Source organism: Mercurialis annua, linkage group LG1-X (assembly GCF_937616625.2).
Source record: "Mercurialis annua linkage group LG1-X, ddMerAnnu1.2, whole genome shotgun sequence".
NCBI classification, from domain to species: Eukaryota; Viridiplantae; Streptophyta; class Magnoliopsida; order Malpighiales; family Euphorbiaceae; genus Mercurialis; species Mercurialis annua.
In genome coordinates, this window is record NC_065570.1 from 54,845,456 (window position 1) to 54,873,071 (window position 27,616).

The 27,616-nt window shown below is 36.3% G+C and overlaps 1 protein-coding gene across 1 annotated transcript; it reads left to right on the plus strand.

Annotated features, from left to right (window-relative positions):
• The first annotated feature begins 3,462 nt into the window (after nucleotides 1-3,462).
• On the plus strand, nucleotides 3,463-4,872 carry LOC126673245 (uncharacterized). The gene has a single exon (XM_050367324.1). The coding sequence runs from the start codon at nucleotides 3,463-3,465 to the stop codon at nucleotides 4,870-4,872; it is 1,410 nt and encodes a 469-aa protein (XP_050223281.1).
• Nucleotides 4,873-27,616: the final 22,744 nt, after the last annotated feature.

The window sequence follows — 27,616 nt, forward strand, 5'->3', positions numbered from 1 at the left end:
AAATATACTCTCTCCTTTCCATTTAATAAGAGACATATCTCATTTTTATTTGTCCCATTTAAAAAAGCCATACTGTATTTTTTATGTCAATGTATATGAATTTTCCTTTTTTACCCTCTTTTCTCTTTCCATAATTATTACTTTAGTTTATACATAAAATACAACACTATTATAAATAAGGTATAAAATTAGAAAACACTATAATAATTGATGTTGGGAATGACTCCTCTCAAATTTAAAATTCTCTCCATTTTTTTCAAGTCCACTTAGATGAATGACACATAAGCAAAATGATAAACTTATTATTACATTAAATTAAAACTTGCTTATATGTCATTCATCTAAGTGGACTTAAGAGAAATGGGGGAATTTTGAACTTAAGGGGAGCCACTTCCATTGATGTTTTTCTTAATTTATATGAAAAAGTCATTTGTCTCTTGTTAAACGGGACGAAGGAAGTACTATAATTTTTTTTAAAAAATCAAAATATGCCTATTGTGCCCTCAATTAGCAGAAATAATTTGCTTTCAAAATAGCACCACACTTTCCAAGGCGCGTATCTTTTTGTCAAATTGAATCCAATATATAAAAATATATATTGCATATATAAATTTTTCTAATAGTATTGCTAAACTATTAGAATGGGATTGGTCTTAATTGAATCCATATCGGAAATATTGGGTAATTAATCCTGACCATCACTGAATTTTTGAGTTTTTTCATTTTAGTCGCTAAACTATTTTTTTTTTCATTTTGATCACTAAACTTTCATTTTTTTTTCATTTTAGTATTTCAGGTCAAAAATGCTTAGGTGGCAGCCGGAAGTTGACATGTGACAACCGGATTTTACAAGTTTTACTTTGAAAATTTATCACATATACATAATTTCACTTTGAAAATGAGTTTTTAGATCAAATAATGCATATATGGCAAGTTTTCAGGTTAAAAAAAATTAATTCCGGCTGCCACCTAAGCATTTTTGGTCAGAAAATACCAAAATAAAAAAAAATGAAAGTTCAGTGATCAAAATGAAAAAAAAAATAGTTTAGTGACTGAAATGAAAAAATTCGAAAGTTCAGTGATTTTCAGGAACAATTACCCCGGAAACATTAGTAGTATGTTTAGGATTTTTCTGTATTTAATTTATTTTTAAACTTATCTATTTCACCATTGAAAAAAGTGATTATCATTTATCCGACAATGATAAATAGACAATGTACTAACCATAAAAGTCATCCTATTTGAAAACTATTTTTTCAAACGAATAAACAGGAGTATTTTTTATACAAATTTTCTTCTTATTTCTTTTCTGAAACAATAATTTTAAAAAATCAACGATATTTTTTTCTGTAGAAAAATACGTTTCCCAAAAAAGATATCAAAATGTTAAAGACCCCAAGCACTGAGTAGCAGAAAGGCAAACTAATTTAAGTATGATTTTAATTGGAGGAAATTAGACTCAGCACTTGATTATCAAAAATAATTCCAAAAATACTTGAGCATCTTTTTTTTTTCTGTCAACATTTGATCCCACCTTTTTATTTCATCTAGCATTTAATTCCACCTTTTTATTTCATCCAGCACTTGATTTCACCTTTTTTTTTCATCCAACATTTAACCCAACCTTTTTATTTCGTCCAACATTTAACTTTATTTTTTTATTCAACCAACATTTAACTCCATTATTTTAAGACTTAGAATTTAGATTTTAGAATTTTAGGGGTTTAGGGTTTATGATTTTAGGGTTAGGGTTTAGCATGATTTAAGGTTTAGCATGATTTAGGGTTTAGAGTTTAAGATTTAGGATATAGGGTTTAACATGATTTAGGATTTAGGGTTTAGCATGATTTAGTGTTTAGGGTTTAAGATTTAGAATTTAGGATTTAGGGTTTAGCATGTTTTAGGGTTTAGAATTTGGAATTTAGGGTTTAGGCTTTAGGCTTTAACATGATTTAGGGTTTAGAGTTTAGTATGATTTAGGGTTTAGGATTTAGAGAAATAAGATTTTAAGTGTTAGATTTAATGTTTTTATTAAATCAAGTGCTAGGTGCAATTTATTTTCTTTTGTAAGTATTGTCCGCAAATAAAAATGAACATAAATATTTTTGAGATTATTTTAACAAAATCAAGTATTTTTCAACTTTTCCCTTTTAATTGTTAACCTTGGTTTGGGCTAAATTGTTGTTGAGAAAAAGACAAAGCCCATCAAACATACTGCTTGATTAGCCCATTTGAGAACGAGGCCACTTCAATTTTCTGTCATAGCCCATCGATATTTTTGTTCTTAATGGAAAGCCCATTATTTTATTATGCCAACATAAAAGAATTTGGCCTTTTATTGGTAGATTATTGGTACACCATCAGTAGACTATTGATAAATGGCGTATTTTTATATAAAAAAAAAACGAAGTATTTTTCCCACAACAGAATTTAAGAGTGTATTTTTGCAAAAAAAAAAATTAAAAAAAAGTGTACGGAGCATATTTTTCATAAAATTCTTATATATCCGATTTTATTTATAAATCTAGTGAATTCCGTAATTTAAAGATGGTAGGTTTTTACGAGAAACATTCATGAAACTGTTCTCCTGGAAATATTCCGGACTCGAATCTTTGAATTTATAATCGGGATCGGTTTGAGGTTTGATACTTTAACGAACCTATGCAGATATTCACAGGGCTTGTTTGGTTAAAAACACTTAACCACGTGATCTAAAAGATAATAATCTGGGAGTCACGGACTCAGGCGAGATTAATACCGAAAACTACTCCTAAATTAAAACAATCCGGAGATTGCGAGATAAAAAGCACTGGGCTTGGTTTTTGATTGATTGATTTGTTGATACCAAAATAATAAAGCTCTGAGCTATTTATAGCTCCTCATAATCAAGACTCCTAATTTAACTAGGACTAAGACTCTGAAAGTAAATCACTCCTATTGAGCTACAAACTCCTAATAAGAAGAAAAAGCAATAATTTAAAAGACTTTTCGTTGGGCCTGAATCCCTTGTAAGCCCACATGAAGCTCCTATCCAACAATTATTTGGGCCGGTGTAAACAATGCCCCCAACAAGCTTGAAACATTTATTTTTGGGCTTGTTTCTTCACTTAGTCTTTTCTCTGACGCTGCCAGGCCCATCCCTGAGGCCCAAATCATTGCAGAGAAATTCTAAAGGGGTGCGCATCTATCGACGTTTCGGTACCCCCTTCATGCCACGTCATCACCAGCTGTCACCCACGATGTCACATCTTGGCCCCACGACCTCTCGGATACCTCTAACTTTGTTTCTTAAGAAAAATATCACCTCATTTACTCATTCACCTACTCTCTCCGCATTTTGACAAGCTTTCTCTCTCTTCAGCAACTCCAAGTCTCTTGCAAAACTTCCCTGGTAAGCACTCGCCTCTCTAACCTCGCCTATTTACTTTATTCGCCCGACCTGACCGATCCATTTCAGGAATCATGGCTGCTCCCAATAACCTCGCCGAACAAGTGACCGCAAAAATAGACGAAGTCCGAACCAACGCACCGAACACAGAATTTAAGGTAATTACTGATGCGGGTTATGGCCAAATATGCGTCGGTCCTATTGTCACCTCTCCGAGCCATTTATGCGACCTAACCTCTCCCTTTCACGATGCTGCTCCCCCCAGATTTTCTTTACCCCATCAATCGTCGGTTTGGGTCGGCACTACATTCAGAAACTGGCCGATCGAACATCCTGGGTTCTCTCAATGGGCTGTAAGACTTTCACCACACTTTCGACAATCTTGGATCGACACTGGCATCCATGATCTAATTGAATTGTGCAAGGCAAGCCGGCCGATAGCAAAACACTACATCATGGGGGCCTCTCTTTTCTGGTCGAGCGCCATCAACTGCTTCTGCTTCAAATCTGGGCCGATGACAGTTACCTTGCTCGACCTAGCTCTCATGCTCAATGTTCCCCTTGACGGCGAAAGGATCAATCCGAATCTCCGTGCCGATGCTCCACAGTTTAATTTAACTAAGGCGCAGAAAAGTTATGGTGCTTTCGTGAAACTTTTCATGGGCGAGGAGCCTTACAAGCCCGACCGTAATGAGCATATCGCCTTCCTGGCCTTTTTCATCGCCAAATACATATTGTGCACTTCATCTTTCAGAGTGACCGAAGACTGTTTTCTCCTAGCTACTGCGCTTGCCGACGGTCGAAGATGCAACTTGGGCGAATTCATACTGGCACATCTATATCGTTCTTTGGGCGATATCGCACCCCTGAAAGACCCAAGAACCTTCAAGTGCCCAGGATGCCCACTTTGGATTGTCCAACTGTGGCTCGCCCTATACTTCCCCGAGCTTTTCGAGGTCGGTCCTCCTATCAAAGCCGAATTATGTGGGTTTCAATTGATATCGGCCGGGACTCGCCTTCCTCATGTGCTTGACGTTTTACAAGTCTTCAATAATCATGCAATAAGGTCGCCCGAATTGATGTGCCCTGCTCTTCAGCTCACTTACCCACCGTCATGGTTACTCGCCGGATGGGAAGTAGAAGACTTTGAAGAAGCAGTACAAGCCGATCCGAGACTAAAACTTGGTGGTCCTTACTGGGGAATCGCCCTAAAGTGCAGAAACTTGGTAGCTGGGCTTGATTATGATCGGAGTGGGGTTGAACCATACTGTCCGAACTTTGTGTCTCGCCAATTTGGCTTTTGCCAAGGCCTTCCCTGTCCTTTATTGATCGCCTTCAATAATCGCGGGACCCATAGAACCTCCATAGAAAACTACTCCAAACTCCAGTACATCATTCGCCTTAATAAAGCCTATCTTCCTCCCTTGTCCGAGCTATCTCGCCCTATCATCACTTCTTCCTGTACTCCGGAATTCACCAACTAGTGGACTTCCACCGTCCAAACTTTTTTCGACCTATCGCCTAAAGAAATCCTTTCTCTTCATAATTTTGATTTACCTCCTTTAAACAGAAAACCTACTCATGCCGATTTATTTCTTTTGCAGGCTCCGAAACGCCAAACTTTCACAGGTATTATTGGCTATCATTATGAAATTGCTCGTTTTGAACGCTTTTATAAATTCAAATTTGACCCTCTAGATCGCCCAGGAATGAATTTAAAAATGCAAACTCATAGGAGAATAGCTCGGCAAAACTTTTATAAAAAATGGGATAAAATATGGGAGGAAAAATATAAACACCCGCCCTATCAACTCTTCTTAGAAAAAGTTCGGCCGAAGTTTAAGTATAAGTCCCCAATTGTCCCCAAATGTAATATGACTATCATCGCCCCAATTAAAAAACCCAAGAAAAGAAAGTCTAAAAAACTTAAGGTAGATCTAACTGATCTAGGAGTAACTTACACTGGCATCCGATGTCCACCTGATGAAGAAGCTATAAATGAGCTGGTGCGCATCGGTTACCAGAGAATCCCAGGTACGGGCGATCATCAATTTTTTACAGTTTACTGACCTCATATATGTACTAACTTTGGTTTTCCTTCAGTCGGCATTCCTCACTTTGAGAAGGAGGACAACTGGGAGCACGACGATGAAGAGGAGAACCCTGCGGCCAAGAAGGGCAAAAAGAAAAGATCGGCCAAAACTTCTGACAAAGAACCGAAGGCTAAGAAAGGAAGAGCCGAATCTTCGAGAAAGTCCGGGAAGAAACCTTCTGAGCTGCAAGGTTCGGCCTTGTTCAATCCATCCCCTACGCCGTCTCAGAGCTGCCAGTCCTCATCTAAAGGAAACACCCATATCGAAGGCGATCAGCAGAACATGGGCGATTCCCAGGGCGCCGAAGAGGTTAACAAAAGTTCTAAGGCGACCAGCTCCCAGACACCTAACGCCAGATGCTTGCTCGGCTGTAGCGAGGCTCTCGGCTTCCCTGGAGGCTTTTCAGAGGATGTATAACGAGTCGGTCTTGATTCAGTCTGAGCATGGTGAGCTGGTTCGGCGGGAGCTTGAGTCGAGGGAAAAACTGGACTCCTTGAAGGCCAGTGTTAAGACTGCTGTCACCACCCTTCAAGGCCGCCGATCGCGTGTCAAGGAGCTGGAAGAGAAAATTGCTCTGATGCAGCATGAGTTACGTTCTGAACAACAAAGCATCGGCGATCTCGAGGTTTCGATGGACAAGGAGATGGCCGAGGGGATAGAGGTGAAGAAGCGTCGGAATCTGCTCAAGGGAGATCTTTCAAAGATGAAGCCGAAGTATGATACGGCGATGACCGAGTTCAATCAAGTTCGTAGCGAACTGGGCGCTTGTTTCCGCCATTTTTAAATTTTTATAAGTTCAGAACAATTTTTAGCTTTTAGCTTCTCGCAAGTCCAGAACAATTCAGTTGCTTTGTGCGTTTTGTAATGGCTCCGAATTTTAGTACCATTTGATCGGTCGGGTGGCCGTATCTTGTTTGATTTTTATCAATAATCAATGTTTATTTGGCCAGAGAGCCGTAAATTTCACTTGCATTACTTCAATGTCTGATTATTCTCATATTATCGGTCCGTAATTGGTCCGATACGAAATAATGTTTATTAAAAAGATTACAATACGTTGAGAAAAACGGAGAACCCGTCGAAAAAACTCAACAGATGTGAAATACCGAAACATAAATGGTACTACCAAATGATCGGTGCTTACATAGTGTGGCCGAACACCCCATGAATTTCCTCACTCCGGGATGTTCGGCGGAAGTTTATAACCGATATTATTATTCTTCGGTGGCTCCAAACAACCGACGGTCTACGCCCTCCCAACAGCTAGGGACGTATTTTTTCAGGAATTGGCCGTTGATCGCCCTTTCGTGTTCCTCTCCATCAATATTTGCCAGTAAGTAAGCACCGCCTTCTAACTTGTTGACCACAATGAAGGGGCCTTCCCAGTTCGGGCTCCATTTGCCAAGCCGAGTGTCTTTATGGCCGATAGGCAAGACTGCTTTCCATACTATGTCGCCCACCGTAAATACTTTTCGTTTTACCCGTTTGTTGTAAGCTCTCTCGACCCTTCTTTTCTGGGCTTCTAAGTGATCCAACGCCGTCAAACGTTCTTCGTCAAGGTCGAGAGAATCTATCACCATTTTGTCAAAGTAGTCCTCTTTGGACAATTCGCTCTGGTATCTGCGGCGAGTGGACGTGACGGTCAGCTCCATTGGCAACATCGCATCGTAGCCATAAACCAGCCTGAAAGGCGAGGTCCCAGTAGCCGACTTCTGACTGGTTCTATTCGCCCAAACAGCTTCGGATAAAAGCACATGCCATTGCCTTGGGTTTTCTTCAATCATCTTTTGAACTATGAGCTTGATGGCTTTGTTCGTGGCTTCGGCTTGCCCGTTGGCCTGGGCGTAGTATGGTGTTGAGTGCAACATTTTTATCTTCATTTGGGAGGCCCACCAACTTACATCGCTTCCTGTGAACATTGTCCCTTGATCTGTGGTTATGGACTCGGGCAAGCCGTGTCGGTGGACGATGTATTCTTTGAAGAACTTGATCACCGCTTCTTGTGTCGGCGACTTCAAAGGTTTAGCTTCGACCCACTTAGTGAAGTAACAAGTGGCGATTATCACAAAAGTATGACCATCAGACGAGCCGGGGTATACTTTCCCTATCAGGTCGACCGCCCATCCTCTGAATGGCCATGGCTTGATGATGGAGTGCAGGTCTTCGGCCGGGACGTGTTGTATTGGGCCAAATTTCTGACAAGCTTCGCAACCTTTGGCATATCTTATGCAATCTTGTTCCATTTTCGGCCAATAAAAGCCGTATTTATGGATAAGCCACCTCATTCTGGGGCCCGCCTGGTGGGCGCCTGCTATACCTTCGTGTACCTCGGCCATAGCAAGCATCGCCTCTTTTGGACCGATGCATCTGAAGAGTAGCCCTTCAAAGCCCTTCTTATATAATTCGCCGGCTAAGACTACGTAACTAAGGGCTAAAGTCCTCAACCTCCTATTCGTGGCGTCTGGGTTCTCGAACCACTTCAGGAGCTCGTCCCTCCAATCTTGGGTGACGTCCAGCTGGTAAACCGAGCATTGTCTTTCGTCGATCGTGGTGCCCCCGGTGTGGAGATTCGGTGTCTCCCTTTCTATGGCGTCGAACTCTCGGTTTACCTTGTACCCACTACCGTGCTGAGCTAGGTCGTTTGCAACGCCGTTATCGGCCCTCTCCGTGTATTCTATTCTCGTTTCTTGGAAGCCTTCGATCAGGTGTTTCGCCTTGTTGCAATACCTCACCAATAGCTCGGACTCGCATTTAAATTCTCCTGTCACTTGTTTAATGACTAGCAAAGAATCTCCTTTTACACTGATCGCCCTTGCCCCTAGCTCGGCTAAAATCTCAAAACCGAATATGAGGGCCTCATATTCCGCCTGATTGTTGGTACATTCGAACTGGAGTCTGAATGATAGCTGGTAGGATGCCCCCAAGGGCGTGACGATGTGTACTCCCGCGCCTGCCCCCTGGCTTGTCCTGGATCCGTCGAACCACATCTTCCACACGGCGATGTCGAAGGACGTGATGTCTACTCGACCAGGTGTTTCTTCCTTGAGGGTAATACCAGGGTGATCGGCCAAGAAGTCTGCCAATACTTGTCCTTTTACTGCTCTTTGAGGAACGTACACCAATGTAAACTCGGACATTGCAATCGCCCATTTTCCAATCCGATTCCTCAGGTATGGCTTCGATAAGATATACTTAATGATATCGGTCTGGGATAATACATACACTACGACCGGCAACATATAGTATCGCAGCTTGCAGCATGTGAAGTACAGGCATAGACACATTTTTTCTATGTCGGTATAGCGAATCTCTGTGTCCGTCAATCCTCGGCTTAAGTAGTAGACTGCTCTCTCGACCCCATCGTCCTCTTGGGCGAGCATACATCCTAGGGACTCGTGTGCAGCCGATAGGTATAGCAACAACGGCTTGTTCGGCTTTGGAGGGGTCATAACCGGAGGTTTCGCCAAGTAACCTTTCAAATCGTCGAAAACCCGCTGTTGCTCGTCCGTCCATATCCACTCGTCGGTCTCTTTTCCCCTTAGCAAAACACTCCAGCTGCGAAGTCGGCCCGCTGTGTTTGCTATGAATCTTCTTAGGAAATTAATTTGACCGATGAGCCTCTGGAGCTGCTTCTTGGTTTTGGGTGGTTCGGCATTGATAATCGCCTTGGCTTTGTTCTTGTCTATTTCTAGTCCCCGCTGGTGAACCAAGAAACCCAAGAAGTTTCCAGCCGAAACGCCGAATGCGCATTTCAGAGGATTCATTTTTAACCCATTACGTCGTATACGCTCGAAACCTTTCCGGAGATCGGCCAAATGAACTTCGCCGGTGTTTGATTTGATTACGACGTCGTCGATGTAGACCTCAAGGCATTCAAGGCCTCTGAACATCTTGTTCATCGCCCTCTGATATGTTGCCCCTGCGTTTTTCAAGCCAAAGGGCATCACGACCCATTCGTACGCTCCGATCGGCCCGGGGCATCTAAAAGCCGTTTTGGAGATGTCCTCCTTGCTGATTGGAACTTGGTTGTACCCAGAGTGAGCATCGAGGAAACTGAGTATCGTGTGTCCAGCTGCCCTGTCAATCAGCATATCGGCCACGGGCATTGGGTATTCGTCCTTGGGCGTGGCCAGGTTTAGGTTCCGAAAATCAACGCATACTCGTAGCTTCCCGTTTTTCTTCATTACTGGTACGATGTTAGAGAGCCATTCGGTGTATTGGGCTTCCCGAATAAACTTGGCATCTTCCAGCCGCTTAATCTCATCTTGTATGAGAGTATCCACTTCCCTGGACATTCGCCGGGGAGGTTGCCGAAATGGCCGAAATCCACTCTTTAATGGAAGCTTATGTTCGGCGATATCAGGATCAAGGCCCGGCATTTCCTCGTACGACCAGGCAAAACAGTCGCGGAACTCAATGAGTAGGGCGATCAGTTGCTCACTGAATCCTTCGTCCAGTCCTGCGTTGATGTATATGGGTTTAGGCGATTCACCTGTCCCCAGATTGATTTCGAGGAGATCGTCCTGTACTTGGGCGGGATCATCTTCTAACTTCCCGGTTGCCAATCGTATGTCCTCAATCCGCAGCGATCCTGTTGGGTCTTGCTCCTGGTCCTCATAGATGCATTCGGCCGAATCAATATCGTACAGCGAGGTTAACTGTCTAATTTTCTCCCTCAATTCTTTATGTCGTGCTATCATTTTGAATCTTTGAGGATGGTGGATCGGCCTTTGCCCCCGAGGGTCACTGATACCGGCCGATCCGAGTTAACAAGCAAGCGAGGAGCGCTCGTTTCTCCTTTCGAACTAAGGGATTGTATGTTGCGCACCTCTTCATCGTACAAACGTGCTTCGAGTACGTTATGGTCCTCGCCGAAGGGGTTGGGGTCACCCTGCACAACTTCGGCCTCGCCGTCATCTCGCCATATGAAGAGCATCTGATGCATAGTTGAGGGTATACACATGTTGGAGTGTATCCAATCGCGGCCGAGCAAAATGTTGTAGTTGCTCCGGGCGTTGACCACGAAAAACCCTTCTTCGGTTTCTACTCGCCCTACCTTAATTCTGAGGGTAATGTACCCCTCGGCCGGCGTCTCGCCCCCTGCGAAGTCAGTCATGTAAACGTCGGTCGGGTCAAGCTGATCCCGCGTTATGCCCAATTTTTTGAGCATTTTCGCCGGTAGTATGTTGACGCCAGCCCCATTGTCGATGAGGACTCTGTTAATCGACACCCCGTTTAGATCGGCCTTGATGTATAGCGGCCGAATATGCCTGGTCATCCTTGTTGGAGGTTTACTGAGGGATACTACCGCGGTATCATCGGCGCTATCTCCTTCTGGTACGATTACATCGCCTTCCAACGTTGCCTTCTGCCCTGGTTTACTTCTGTATGAGTTGGGAAGCGTAACCACTTTCACTCCGTATTCGTCCCTTACCACCGGGACCCAGGCTTTCGACATGCCTTTCTTGTGCGAAACGACGACCTCGCGGTCTTTGGGCAATCTTGCTTTAAGCTGGCCATCGTGGTGCGATACCAGTACGTCCTTGTAGGACGATCGGCCGCTGGAATCTTCATCATCCTTGTGAACTACTGCCGCAGCAGACACATCGGCCGCTTGTTTTTCGATCTTCGGCATCCATACCTTCCTTACCTTGGCATTTCGCCTATCAGGTGATTTGGTGTCCGCGTCGGCCTGGTTCCTTGCCCCCAGTCTCTCGGTTATTGGCCTACTTCCGTGCTGCTCTCTGGGAGCCGAATCTGCCCCGTGATTCGCCCGCGACTCTTGTCGCAGCCTTTGCATTCGCCTCTTCTGGGTTTTCGTCATACGAGGGGTCTCCTCCGTTGGCCGAAATATCCTCTTGAATACATTAGTGGCAGGCCTCCGTTGTGGCTCATGCCTCTGCCACTGTTCTGTGGGCGATTTCGGTTTAAAGGTCTTGGGATGCTTCCTCGTGTTATCGCTTCCCTTGACTTTAAAACACGTACTGCATGATGGGCACGTCATATCTGCAGTAGGCGAGTTATATCGCTTCCTCTTCTGTTGTTGAGGTTGCCTTTTTTCTCCTCGCCACTTAGAACCGTCGGTCTCTACTCTCGGCTTGGGTCTTCTTGGATTCCACTTACTCCGTATCTGCCCTTGCTCTAGGTAGCTATCAAAGTGAGGCCGAACTGTGTTAATAGACACGTATTTGGCATCGGCCTCTTTCTTTGTTGGGAACAAGAGTTTCCCTTCGTTAATCGCCTTCTGAACCACGTTTCTGAAGTTTACGCAGTTGTTCGTGCTGTGCCTCCAGGAATTGTGGTACTTGCAGTAATCTTTACCGACCAGCTCCTCCGTCGGTGGAATTGTGTGACCTTCGCTTAGGGCGATTTGTCCATCCTTCAATAAGGCATCGAATATGTCGTCTGCTTTGGTCAGGTCGAACGAATACTCCTTTTGTACTACCGCCGTTTTATTTCTCTTAACAAAGCCAGGCTTTCGCAAGGCCGAACACTCTAGGGGTTTCGTTCCCAAAAATTCGGCCATGTTGACTTCATCCTCGGAACCACTATCCTCGCTATCGGACACCACGGCCACGTCAAGCTGGTCTTTGTAATAGGTCCCTTTAGATGCGCCCCTCCTCTGTTCCTTCTCCTGGAGGAGTCTTTCGTAGCTCGTTACCCTGTTCGTTAACTCGAACAAGTCACGAAACCTGTGGCCCTCGAAATGCTCTCTCATGGCGAAACTCATTCCTCTTACCACCATCGGCACGCAATCGGCCTCTGACATTTTGGTGGAGCACCTAGTCCTGAGGTTTCTAAACCGGCCGATGTACTTCTCTGCCGACTCACTCGGTAACTGTGAGATTCGGGCGAGGTCAGCCAGGGTGACATCAGGTGGTGCCCTGTAAAACTCTTCATGGAAGAGGATTTCGAGATCCTTCCATGTGTCCACCGAATTGGGCGACAATCTAGAGTACCACGTGAACGCCATTTTCGTCAAAGAGCTGGCGAAAAGCCGGAGCTTCCAGAAATCGTGAGCGGCTGCTTCGCCGCATTGGGCTGAAAACCGGGCGACATGTTCCACCGTCGATTGGCCCTTTTCCTCGCCTGAAAACAAACTGAACTCTGGCACTTTATACCCCCTTGGGAAAGGATATAACTTGTCGATCCAGTCTGGATACGGTTTCATGTACGATGGGCGAGGCATAGGTCGCAGATCCACCCCGAGCCTTTCTAGCATGTCCACGAGTTGCCCTTGATTGTATATACTTGGATCGCCTCCGTTGTAGTACGATCGTTCGCCCGTGTTGGGCTCCTGGGTGTTGGCTCCAGTAGCTCCCCCTTGTGGTCTGGCCTAGCCTTGTGGGTTGGACGAGCTTGCTCCCGGGTGATCGGCCCTCCCTGAGAACTCGGCCTCGTTCCTCGTTAAGAGCTTAACGGAACCATATGTATACCCCATCTTGTTGCGTTGTTGTTCGGCCGAACCACCTGGTTGACAAAAACGGCTCGGTGTTTGGTTCTGTTCGGCCTTTCTGTACCCTTGATCGGCCGCGGATTGCCCAGAAAATAATCGCCCTAGGTTTTCCATTGCCTTATTGAGGCCATCTAAGTTCCCTTGGATCTGCCTCTGGACCGACGTTTGGTCGGCCATGATGTTCCTCATTACTTCGGACATCTGATGCATAGCACCGTCGAACATTTGCTTGTTCTCTTGCGCTATTTCGCCCCTCATGGCCGAGAAGTCGGCCTGTGATAAAGAAGGGCGAGAGGGAGGAAGCTGGCGCGAGTAGTCTATCATGTCATCGGTCGCGTCGTCGACCTTGTCCTTAGGTAGGCTCCCCTCGGTGTCCGTTGTATTCGGCGCCTTGCTTGATTGGTTCACCTGTTTGTCCTTGGCCATGGTTTCTGATCTATCCGAATCTGATTCGTCTACTATGTCACCTTCCTTCCGTTGTTGTCGGCGTATGGACCGAGCGTGCCTGGAATCGTCCTTAAAGTCCGTTTTTGTGCTAACCATAAACTGGTCCCCAGTGGAGTCGCCAAAAGATGTTCGCCTGGAAATATTCCGGACTCGAATCTTTGAATTTATAATCGGGATCGGTTTGAGGTTTGATACTTTAACGAACCTATGCAGATATTCACAGGGCTTGTTTGGTTAAAAACACTTAACCACGTGATCTAAAAGATAATAATCTGGGAGTCACGGACTCAGGCGAGATTAATACCGAAAACTACTCCTAAATTAAAACAATCCGGAGATTGCGAGATAAAAAGCACTGGGCTTGGTTTTTGATTGATTGATTTGTTGATACCAAAATAATAAAGCTCTGAGCTATTTATAGCTCCTCATAATCAAGACTCCTAATTTAACTAGGACTAAGACTCTGAAAGTAAATCACTCCTATTGAGCTACAAACTCCTAATAAGAAGAAAAAGCAATAATTTAAAAGACTTTTCGTTGGGCCTGAATCCCTTGTAAGCCCACATGAAGCTCCTATCCAACAATTATTTGGGCCGGTGTAAACAGAAACATATCATCCATTTTATAGGGGAAAATCACAATATCTATCAACTATTTAAGAATTTCATACAAAATTATTGAGTAAAAGTCAACCTGACCCCTCAACCTGTAATCTATCATTTAAATTATTTTGACCAGTTAATAAAAATGATAAAATTGTACAATATGAACAAGTTTAAGGACATACTCCAATTTTATCTTGAATTGACTAAAAAATTAAAGTGTTGTTCTTAATTAATCAAATTAGTTAAGAGTGAGTTATAAATTCAGAGACCGAGTTGACACTTAAAGAATATCACTCCATATAAACTATAAAGTAACAAAATGCGTAAATATATTTATTTAAAATATCGTAACAGTAAAAAAGAAAACCTAAATTAGGCAGAACAATGTTGAATTGCAAACAAATTGGGCAGCATAACAATCTGGCAAGCATATGGGTATGCCTCATCTTCATAGAATTTGCCATACAAAGAAATAAGACCAACTCAAATCCAACAAATCATAACCAAAGACATAGACAATACCGTCTTGCTCCACGTGAAGTAAGATATAAGTCAATTCCCCATCACACATTTTTGAGTTAAATCCTAATTCATTTCATAAAAACCCCACAAAAATTGGAGCAACCACTCATCAATATTATCAGAAAAGGATTTTTCAATTATAATGTTATAACTAAATGCTTAACCTACCATACTTATTGAGGTTTTTATTCATTTAGATATTGTCTAGAGTTTTAGTTAGAGTGGGGTTATAATGCTGCCTAATAGAGAAACCTCATTTATTATTGGCCAAATGTTGTAAAAAGGCCAAATCTTTCACAAAAGTTTCACAAAAGTCCTGACCTTTCAATTTTGTTGATTTTGGCCAAAAATAGATTATTTGGTTTCACAAAAGTCCTGACTTTTCAATTTTATCGATTTTGGCCAAAAATGAATTATTTGGTTTCACAAAAGTCCTGACCTTTCAATATTTGGCATGCCACATAGGCGTCACATAGGTGTCACATAGGCAAATTGATATCAAATTGAGAGTTGGCCACAATTGAAACCAAATAATTTGTTTTTGGCCAAAATCGACAAAATTGAAAGGTCAGGACTTTTGTGAAACTTTTATGAAAGGTTTGGCCTTTTTACAACATTTGGCCTTTATTATTTCCTTTGTAATGTCCTAATCTTCAAAGACAATCCATATTTTCATTTTCATTTTCATTTACATTTACATTTGTTTTTGTTTTTCTATTTTTTATTATTATGTAATGTAAGAGTAGGTGAATTATTCATATTGTTCGTATTTCATTTAAATGAAATGGATGTGTTATTCCTTCCTATATTTTTAACTAAATAATTTCTATATGAATAATATCAATAATAAGAAGAAGAAGAAGAAGACAAAGAAAAAACTTTTCGTAACAAAAAAATATAATTAGAAAAACTTAAAATATAATTTGTTTACATAAATAACATATAAAAAAGATAGTTACAATAAGTATATTTTTCATAAAGATTTTGTTAGTTGTATTAATAGATTATTATCAAATTTTTCTTAATAATATTGTGAAGTTTAAAGACAGTTTGTAAAGTTCAGATTTGAGCATTCACCCTCCCTATACTTTTTTTAAAAGAAATATGGTGTGCAACAAATGGTAGCTGCTTATATACATATACCTAACCATATATATATTCTCAAATTGTCTTCTTAACTCAAGGAACCGTGTTGGCTATATAGAGATTAGCAAAGGGTCCGTTTAACCAAATTAAGTAATTCAATTAATCAATTTATTTCCGTCAAATTTAATTAAAATTTTAATTAATTTGGTTCAATTAATATATTTTTCTTATTCAGTTACGAATAATAGCATTAAAAATTCAGTTAATCTAATTAAGTAAAATTAATTTTATTATTATTATTTTAACCAAATTAACCGATCAACTAGCTCCGTTAGATTAATCTTTTAGATTTTGACAAAAAAATAAGATAATTCAATTTTGATTGGATAATTCAGATTTTAACGGAAGCACACTATTTGCTCAGGATTGAAATTTTTTCAAGTTCATTTAAACTTGAAGGGTTCATATTCACGATCTACATCGTTCATATTAAAAAAAAAGGTGTAGATTAAAAATATAATTTAATCAAAATCATTTATACCGTTCATTTTACAATGAACGGCGTAAGTCTTGAATATGACCTCCCAAGTTTAAAGAATCCCAATCCATTTGCTCAACCTTACCTGGTTACCTTAAAACAGGGTCAGCAAAAGTAGTGGTAGTCAGGGTTATCCATTTTCAGGAGAAAAGCAACATTAAAATTGTTGGATTTGGACAGTTTGGGCTTTTATCAAACAAAGAAAATGTCCACAAAAATATCCAAGAGGCATTTTGCCACTCAGATTAGTATGGTCAGTAAGGCAAAATAGTGATTGATGGCCTCACCCTCACAATTATAAAGCACAAAAACAAAATTTCAAAATATTAATAAAATACAATAATATGTGAGTTATCCTTTTTATACAATTACTTGGCTTGGAAAGAATACCTTTATGTATATATCATTGTCTACTGGGCAATTTTTGAATGATTGCAGAATCAAGAGTGAGATACCAAAATGTTGGTCCACAAATTCTTTTTTTTTTTTAACAAAGGCTAAAACTTTCATTGATGAAAATGAAAATTACATAGATGAATGGTTCTTCAACAAATTAAAAGAACTATTCTAAAATAATGATGAGAGCTGTTAATACAGTCATCGATTAGGGCTTTTTCAACCATCAAAAGGTTACCCAAAACATACATGGTTCAAATTGAAAATACGATCTTGAAACGCTTGCTTCTTGAAACTTCAAACTTTCCAAATCCCATCTTCAATATAGATCCATTAGTGCTTCCAATTTTTAGATCTACAAGAACATAGATCTAAAACTCGAACGGATCAAAGAGGAGTTAAAAGACTTTATTCAATCAAAATAACATTCAAATAAACACCTTAGAATAAAATTTATTGCAACAAAAAAGTAGATCTGCGATTAATAGTACTATGGGCGGAGAGAAAATGATTTTCCGGTTAACCGGAAAAATCATCATCTCCCACCCTTTAATTCATTTTTCACTAGGTTCGATTTGGTACACACACATACTTTTGCATAAATATGAGTGGATGTTTTGAGATATACATTTTTTTTTTGCTATTTTTTATGAATATTTTCGATGATAGGATCTCACTTCCTCTTTTAGATTCCGTCCACTCTTATATTTATGACGAAGTTACCACATACAATTCTATTATTTTATTTATAAATATAATGAAAAGCTAAAATATGCCTTTTTTATCACTATCAAAATTACAAAAAATATAGATATTCCACTTCCAACAATGGTGTCAACATCCACTTTCTCGTGTATCAAATTGGCTCAGCATATGCGTGTTTCTGTCAACTATTATAAACCATAATAATATTAGTGTTGTGATATTATTGATTTCACTCTCCCCTTTGCTATAAATTGTCTGCTATTGTTTGTCCACACCACAATATCTCCCACTCCGATATTCTTCTTCATCTTCTTTTCTGAAAACTAATAAGGTGCACTCCTTTTTTTCAATTTATTATCCCATCTCAAATGCCACATATGAATTAGTGTTTCAAGAACTCCATTGGATTGGCCGGTTTGATCATGACCGAAAGGTCAATTCGGTCCAATTCTTTTCCAAATGTTGGATTTTTGGTTTAACCTATTTGAACAAATAAAAATGAATAATTATTAAATCACTTAAATGTAGATTAACTTTCAGCCAATTCATTTATTCAAAATGGCTAAATCAGGTTAATTTAGTATTTGAATCCAAAGCTTATAAACTACTCAAACCATCCTCACACTTTCAACATGTGATAGTACATTCCCCTCTTAAATTCACGACGTCCTCATCGCGACTAACTAGCCCAAAATTAATTTGCAGGCTCAATGGACTGATTTAAAATGGTTAATGCAAGTTATTTAACATTTAAATCTAAATTATTATAAGCCATTCAAACTATCTCCACGTACGCTTTTAATATTTAATATTACATAAAGTGTTATCAATTTATTAATTTTTCAATTTATTTGATATTTAAAGTTTATATATATTATATTATATAAATGTATTTTTATTAAAACTATTTGAATCGGTGATCGAACCGGCCGGACTATGAACCGCTTCGGTTTGTAAAATATACGTATGCGCTGAGTCTATTTATCTGAGTGTTGGGTCACATCTGTTGCTACTTGGATACAAGCCCAAAACTACACCGAAATATATATAAGTGGACCTAGTGGTGGATAATTTATTAAAAGCCCATTAAAGTTTAGTTTTGATTAAAGTTTGTTAGAATTAAAACAAAAATTATCTCAAATTTTGGATAATAAGTGTATTAGTAATTAGAAGGAAATAGAGAACAATAATTAAGTGCATTCTGTAGAGACTACCCTTTTGGAAGTCGAGACCACATAATTAAAATTGCATTGCGACGGTCTAATCCAAGTTAGGTGGTTGAAAAATAATTGGAGATGGTTATCCAAAGATATATAATATAGTTGTTAAATACAAAAATGAAAGGAAGAAGCATAAAATAAATAAATAGTTGGGCAAATGTCCCCTCCAATGGAACCTCATGTTGGCAATGACATTGACCTATTATACACCAATGGCCATATTTTCCTTTTTATAAATGGACAATTTCGTTTTTAAATAACTACACTTTACTCTTTTTTTCACTCAATTGTTTGAAAATCTAGATATTTATTTGAGATTTAAATTAACTTTCAAAGACACTACTCCTATGAAACCATGGCATCATTCTTAATCTTTTAATAATCAAAAGTTAATCTAAAAATGATTAAAAAAAAATTACTTTAAATCAAAATTAGTAATAGTAAATATTTTTATTTTAAATTCAATCCATTTAAATAGGAAAAGATAAATTTAAATGAAAGAGAAAACATAATTTAACCTGAAATTAAATCCGTTTAAATGGAGAGAAAAATATCGATTTAACCCATTTAAATCGAAAATATACTGATTAAAATAATAGGACTTTTTTAACTTAAAAAAATTAGTAATCATACTTACATTAGTTTCCTAGCTAGCATTTTTGGAAGAATATTTTTTTTGAGAAGATTTTTGGAAGAATATTAATCCTAGCTAATCAACACTAAATTAAGAATTAAAGAGATTAAATTTCATTGACTTGTTATTTTAATTTGTGGCACTCAAGTATGTTTTATTAATAATTGTTTAGCCTCAGTGCAATTCACGTTGTGCTTATATGGCCATGCACTAATATACACTTTCCTGATTTTCATCCCATTCACATTGTGCAATTCTTTTCCGTTAACAAATAATTAAAACTTGTTAGATACATTTAATTCGACCTTCTTTTAAAAAAATACTTAAAAGAACAGAGATGATTAAAATAAAGCCACCAATAAAGAACTATTGACTTAATAGTAATAATTTAAAAAACATCTCTACCTTCACTAATTTCTCTAATCAGAATATGGAGAAAACAAAGAACAATATCAAGGGAATAAAATAGCTGCCTGACTATGGTTAGCTATTAAATAATCAAAAAATTAAATAGTTAGATGAGATTATAATTATAATTTTATCATTTTTAACCTTTCCACATATAAATATCAATGGGATAATGTCAAAAAAAATCACAAACTATATATGTTTTTTTATTTTAATCACACGGTTTAAATTATGTCATTGTCATACACAAACTACCACTTTTTTTTTCAAATTCATACACGGTGTTGAGGTGTCACGGCTCCATTGGTGTAATTCGTTAAGGCGGAGGTCATTTACACCAATGAATAAGTGTCATCAGCGCCGTGTTTGAATTTGAAAAAAAATGGTAGTTCGTGTATGAAAATGACAAAATTTAAATTACGTGATTAAAATAAAAAAAAAACAAATAAAGTTCGTGAATTTTTTTTGACATTAATCATTCTGAAATTGAATTGCAATGAGAATAGATTAGACTTGATTATATATCAGTATTTATCTGACCCGTTCAATCTCGACTTTCTCAAGCCGAATTCAAAATAATTATTTTTATACCAAATCCGGCTCAAGCTAAACCGATCCGGTATTAAACTCATTTTTTATGTGCAATATTAATTTTTTAAAGGGAAAATTTACGTGTTAACCAATTTATTAAAAAAGGTTAGCAATCAAAATGGAGAATCATTTTTTTATTGCCTTGCATCACTTCAAAAGTATTACTATAAATGTATGCTTGTGTTTTGAATAATTAGGACACTATAATCATGTAGGGTTTAAATAGATGGTAATTATGATATACTTTTCTTCTTGCATAATCTTTAATCTTAATTTGATAATATAGGTAGATAAAAAATTGAATTGGATTAATATTAAGAAAAACAAAGTAAGTAATCTCTAATTTACATGGGGAATGTGCTGTCCCCCTCTAAGCAAGCCTAATGTTGGGTATGATTATAGCTTTTTGGCAGACATGTGGCCGCGAACCCATTTAAGAAATTGGAGGCAGACATAGGATTTGAATTAGGAATTATAGGTGCATGTATTAATTTTAGCTAATCTTGAATTGATTTTTCTTTTTAATATTCTTTTTGAAACAAGGAGTTGAAACTAGGAGTCAGTAATGTATATACATGTACATGTACAGATTGCCAACTTTTCAAATCCTTTAGTAGTTACTCCATCTGAGATTGAAAACAACATTTCGTACTCAAATTTTTCATAAAATTTTTGTTTCCCACCAAAATAAAACAAAACAATGAAATGCACATGTAATTTTAAATTGAAAATTCTATAATTCCCACCAACTTTTTTCTATAAAATATCATTTGATCTTGATTAACAATATTACAATAACTTAAAAATTCCAAATGATTATATTTGACGTAGATTTGCAAGAGGGTGAAAATTTGTTCATCTCCCTCTTCTGACAATTTGTTCATCTCCCTCTTCTGGTAAATTTTTAACATAGCAATAACAACTTCCTGAAATGGTCTTTCTTCATCTCCCTCTTCTGGAAATTTGTTTAAATCAAACCCCATATCTGCTGGCAGATTTAAATCAAAATTGTGGACAATTTTTTCTTGGGCAATTTCTTCACTTTGCTGGATAATTTCTTCATTTTGGTGGACAATTTCTTCACCTTTGTCTTTTTTGTTTCCGCCACTTTTCTCTAATTTTGACTTTTCCTTTTCCATGTTTATTTTGAATATGTATGCATTATGATATTAACATACAGTATATATATGTGCATGTTTGTGTAGGCGAGAGAGATGAATTCTTGGAAGTTGCACTATTCATTTTTTTTTTTTGATAATTGCACTATTTATTCTTTGTTTGTGTATTGTATTATTTCAATGTACATTTATTAAGGGTAAATCTGGAAAATAAAATAAAATTTATCTTGATATTCCAAATGCGACAAATATTATGGACCAATTTTTTTTTCCAAATGCGACTAATATTACGAACCGGAGGGAGTACTATTACTATTGCAATAAGTATTTTTTAAGATTGTAAAATTTAGAAATTCAAATAGCAATCATAACTGATTTATAACACAGATGACATTGTCTATAAAATACTTCTTAAGAATTGAAGTATCGAGATTAAATGACAATATTTTTCTATCCCAACACAAATATGTTTTAAACTTATTAAATGAACCCGGAATGGCAGCATGTAATCCCGTTAGCTAGTAGTACTATAAAAACAAACTTGAAGTTGAACATATATTTAGATAGAATTTCTGCAAATGAAAAATGTTATCAAAGGATAGTTGGAAGATTAATGTACCCTACCGCACACTTTTTAACCGCCGGTTATTAATTTTTTTATATCTTTTAAAATATAATTACCTTTTAAATCATTCCATTTCCATCCAGTCTCATTCTATAGCCACTGCAGCTGTGGAAACAGAAATCGTTATATACAAAAATTAATTTGTGATAGGTTATATTAAGAAAAGGTGGGTATGGTAGGTTATATTAAATCGAGTCCAGAAATTGTAGTATATAGTTGTATATGAATAATCTATCACATGAATAGTCACTATCATATCATTAGTATTACTGTTCAGTTTAAATTCTGGGGTCACCATTGATCTATTCATACGGATGCAAAATTACATTCTGATTGGGACATAAGCAAACTCATATTGTACATTCCCTTAATTCTCTTACAAATTATATGAAATCAAACTATATGTTAAATATTTATCTGTCCTTCAATTTCCATGGCACAAAAACTAGACACTCTTCTCTCATTTCCACCATCAATTTTAAGGTATCTTTCATATTTATGCTTCGTCACCTATCTACGTCCACATGTATGTCAGTGCACATTTACACATGTATTTTCTTAATTATTATTAAAAAGATATTCAAGATTGATTTTTTATTATTTAGAGTAGAGAAAAATTTACTGTTCATACGATCTACTCGATTTAAATAGTAAACACTGGTATACTAATTGGATCCGATGGTTCAATATATTACGCATTGATCTTCAATTGTTTTACAAAGACCGCTTTCATTTATAAAACTTGTAATATGCGTTTTTGTTATTCGATTTTGAATTTTTTTAGAAATCCTTACTGTTATATTTTTTTCCAAAAGAGATGTAACTTTTTTGTCCTTTTTTTTGCCTAAGCTTCTAGTACTCATCTTTGTGTGTCACTTTTTATGGGAAGTTTAGATACGGGATTTTGGTCACTTTTTGCGATTTTAATATATTTTTATTCATTATAAAAAAATATTGTATGAAAAAAATAACCAATACCTTCTATCTATTTTATTTAACCGAGATATAATTCATTGAAGGAGACTAAAGGATAAACATGAAACTCATGTAATAACAAGCAATATATGATCTTTAAAATACTTTAATCTAACAATTAAATATGAAATAATAAAAAATACAAGTAAAAGATAATAATTGAAAAAGAAAAATTAAACCGAAATCTCGCTAACAGGCCATCTTGGCGCACAACGATAAATAAAATTCCGTTGGTACGAGTGTATTAACTTGAATCTCGTTTGATCCTTTAAAATTTCAAATTTTTCAATCATGTCCTTTAAGAGAAATTCAAGAGTTAAAAATATCATCGACAAAAATCAAATATTAAAAACAAACAATAGGATAAAATAATTTTCAGAAATTTTCAGATATATGAACATGGCTTCACCATTGTTAAAGTGCCTAAAAATCTATTGAATGGCTCAACCACATTGCTAATTAGATTTCCTGATTGTGGGGAGTTCATACTCTTTGGTGGTGCAATTAGATAAAGACTTTAAACCTCTGTTCAAGCTACTAGAGACGCAGTCAGATCCATCTGGGAAAGGTCATTCTTCTAATGACTCAAATAATGTGATGCGTATCAAGAAAATTGACGTTAGCCAGATGCAGATGCTTGAAGATGAGTTGAATTTGAGTCTTCTTAACTGAGGAAAATTGGATGGCTTTTTAGCTAATGGCGGGGGTTCCATTAAGACTTCTGAGCATGGCCTTCTTTCTGAGTTCAGTCTTTAGGGTCCTGTACAATAATAGCAGACCCACGGCAGTGGGTCTACTACAACGGTGGTGGGTCTGCTCTCCGGTGAACAGACCTATCACAGTTTCACCAGATCAATTTAAAAAATTTCTGTTTCCAATGGATTCTTTTGACTAGTTATAAATTCAGAAAATTGTGGGAAACAATTTTGTTCTTTTGCGTTTGGAAAATTTAAAAAGTAAGGAATAGACGGATTTTTAAAAATGAGCATTCTAATTATACGGATTTAATTTTAGTTAGTATTAATAAAGGACTGATTCATTACAAATATCACAACCCGGATTTCTTTATAATAGTAATGATGTGTATAGAAACCTAGCGTTCTTTACTAGAAGCTAAGGCCGTTTATTTCCACTTCTTGTGGTTGAGCTAATATACTAATTTTTTATTAAAAAAAATGTTTAAATTATTTAAATTAAAAATAATTATTTATTTAATATTTTAAATAAATAATTTTTTTCGGCGATGGGCGGTGGTGGCTGGAAAAATTGGTGGAGGCGGGTGACGGTTTCCGGTTGAGTGGCCTGATTTAATTGGGTGAATTGTTGATTTAGGTATAATTTGGTTGAATGAATGGATAATGTTTGATTTGGTTGGGTGAGTGATTTTAGATTTGGTTGGCTTGGTTTTTTTATTGACTTTAGGTATTTTTTGGGCATTTTTGAAAAAATAAGGGCCCCGGGCGGGTTTTTGGACAAAAGTACTTTAGTTGAGCATTAAGTGAAGTTTAGGGAGTTTAACGAGCTAAAATTTTGTTCAGAGGCTCAATAGTTGGAGTGCCTAAATTGAAGTGCTGTTAATGATTATTAGCCGGTTAAGCTTGCATGTTGTAGAATTTTATAGATTCAACAATTTTGTACAATGCCTCGTATTATCTTGAACATACAGCTATACAAATTCCGTTTAAGAATGTAAATTGATTTGTTGGACGGGGAAATTTTTATTTAGACTCGTTCTATAAAAAATTTATGAACCTATCCAATGAGGTCTTAGAAAAATAAGAAAAAAATAATAAAAAAAAGAGAAAATTGTATTAGATTTTTTAACACCTCATTAGATAGGTGCATGGAAAATTCATGGATCAGGTTTAGGTTAGAATTTTCATGTTGGACGAATTTATATATGCTTTAGCATATGCATTTTATTAATTACCAGATCATTTTAAATATTATAATCTTTTACATTTTTTTAACAGAAGGTGATTTTATCTATAAATAGAAATATGAGTATAAGAGTCTTAACACTAGCCATACAATTTCGATAGAAATTACGAGAACTATTCGACAATTTAAAATGTCGGCCAAAATATACACCACAAACCTAGATTTAAAAAATAAACCTAACTAATTAAATGGACATAAAATCTATAAATTTAAAGATTACAATAAAAAAAATAGATCTATAACTTATTTAGGCAATAAGATTCAAGTTGTAAAAATTAAAATTTGTAAACTAATCTTTCAGACGGAAACACAAAAATATATAATCTTCAACGACATATTTGTTCTGGTCCATTTAAAAAAAATCACCAAACGATCTTAGAAAGCGCTATTGCAAAGATATATTGCAAAACTTCCGTTTGAAGAATACACAAATTCATTTAGGCTGTATACAAAAATTTATATCAGATATATAAAATTATTTAGAGAGGGATGAAAATAAAAATAACTAACAATATGTATAAACTAACTATTTATAATGGTTTTACATTTGTAGTTGTTATTGTTTGAGAAATTATAAATCATGAATTTTACCTTAAAGAACAAATATAAACTTAAAACAAGTAATTTAACGTACAGAAAAAAGGGCAGAGAGAGCATGCAAAATAATAAGCTTGCTTGGGCAATTATATCAAAACAGACAGCTAAAGAAAAAAAAAGGTACGGGTGTGATGTTATAGCATCAGAAACAAACAAATGTTTATTATGAAGTTTCGCAGCCTTCTCAGCTTCCTTAATGCATCTCTAGTTACTTTCAAACTTACACTTAAGGACATTTTATCATAATTGCAAACACCAGGGAAAAAAATATATATTTTCTAATTTGAACTTTTTATATTTATATATATAAACGGAAATATTTTAGAACTCACCCATTTGTACCACCTTAAATTTCTCTTGTTACGTGTCAAACTCTCATTCACTCAATTCAAAAATGTATATCTCAAAAAAGAAAAATTCCTCCACTCGTTTATTGCTACATAAGGCACAGTAGAATAAGGTGTGTTAAGTAAAATAATTTTTTTATTTATATTTTTATTTGTTAAAAAAAATGATATAGAATTGTAGTTTTGTTTAGACTACATCTAAAATTTGATTCTATACAATTTAATTTTTATCTTTTTAAAATTATAGAAACTATAAAACTGAAACTTCAACCTAAATGAATAACTGGTTAAATGGTTAACCATTTTAATTTTTTAATAAATTTTAAATTTTAAAATATTATAATATCATGGACTGGTTTACAAATTATGCTCATAAATTAACCTGTTAACCGGTTCATGCTCATGCCTGCTTAATTGAATTCAGAAATCAATTCCAAAGTTTAATGCAATTTTTTATACATTCACATGTTTTATAGCTATAGTATTAGCTACTCAATAAGTATTATATTTATTTTGATAATAAAATAAGATATTTTCCTTACCGACTAATGAAAAATAAATAATATTAAAATAATCAATCCACTTAAAAATTCAAATTAATAAGTAATAGATTTTCAATAATAATATTACTAGATCAAATAATTGATCCACCTAAAAATTTAAACTATTCCTCCAATATTGATAGTATTATATAAGGCTTAACTCATCTTTAGGTTCCTCTATTTTTCATTTTTTGTTTACTTGATTCCTGAGCTACTTTTCTTCTTTAATTAATCCTTGTACCTTTTTTTTTACTTGATCCCTCTATAATCAAATTTCTCAGCGGTTTAGTTCTTAAAAGTAGATTAGAACAAAAAATAGAGCTTTAAAAAAAACTAAGTAAATAACAAATTTATAAAGAATTTAAACGAAAATAGAAGTATAAATACTAAGTAAATAAAAAATGAAAAGTACATGAACTAATTAAAGAAATAAAGTAGATCAGGGATTAAGTAAACAAAAAATAGAAAGTATAGGGACCGGAGGATGTGTTAAGCTATTATATAACTATAGGTTAAAAGCTAATTATATTTATTTTTTTGATAATTGAAGAAGGGGGAGCTGACCTATCAGTTCGCTGCTCAGCGCTTATACAATTTGATTTATAACTGATTGGTATACGTTTTTATTCTTATCCTTGTCTTACTTTTCTTTTTGTAATGTTTTTAAAAAATAATTTTCTTTTTTATATTTTATTTATCCAACTATAAATTATAAATTAGTATAAAATTTATAGATTTGGTTAAGTTAAAGTAAAAATATTGTATAGTTAATGTGTTTTAAATTTATATTTTTTATATAGACGAACAATATAAAAAAATGCTACAGTTTATTTTATAGTCTTAATTTTTATATAAAAATAGCATGAAGAAAAAATGAGAGGCAGCCAGTATCATTTTTCTGAAAATAATCTTTCAAGAACTGATAAAATCTCATAACACCAGCCATCATGATCTCTACTGAAGGCATTTCCAGCAATGCAAATATTCAGAAAAATAATAAAACACTGACAGGATCAAACCAAGATCCTAATCAAGCTTATATTAATAAAAATCGATCAGATTCAACTTATCTAATATCGACTGCCAATAAACCATTATTTTATTACTCATGTGTATCGAATTAAAAGAGTAAAACTGAAACTTGTAGCAGTACATAATGAAAGTATAAAAAAACTTAATGCATGTCTGCCACAGACGGCTACTCTGTCTGAATTGAACAAGACATACAGAGTATCAAATTCTTCATTTGGTGTTTATAAGTAATTATTTTTAAAATTTAACCCCTGAATTTTGACATATTATACTCTTAGACATATAAAAAAATATACCAAAACATCCCTAAGTTTTATAAATTTGGATTAAAATATTTTTTATTAACTTTT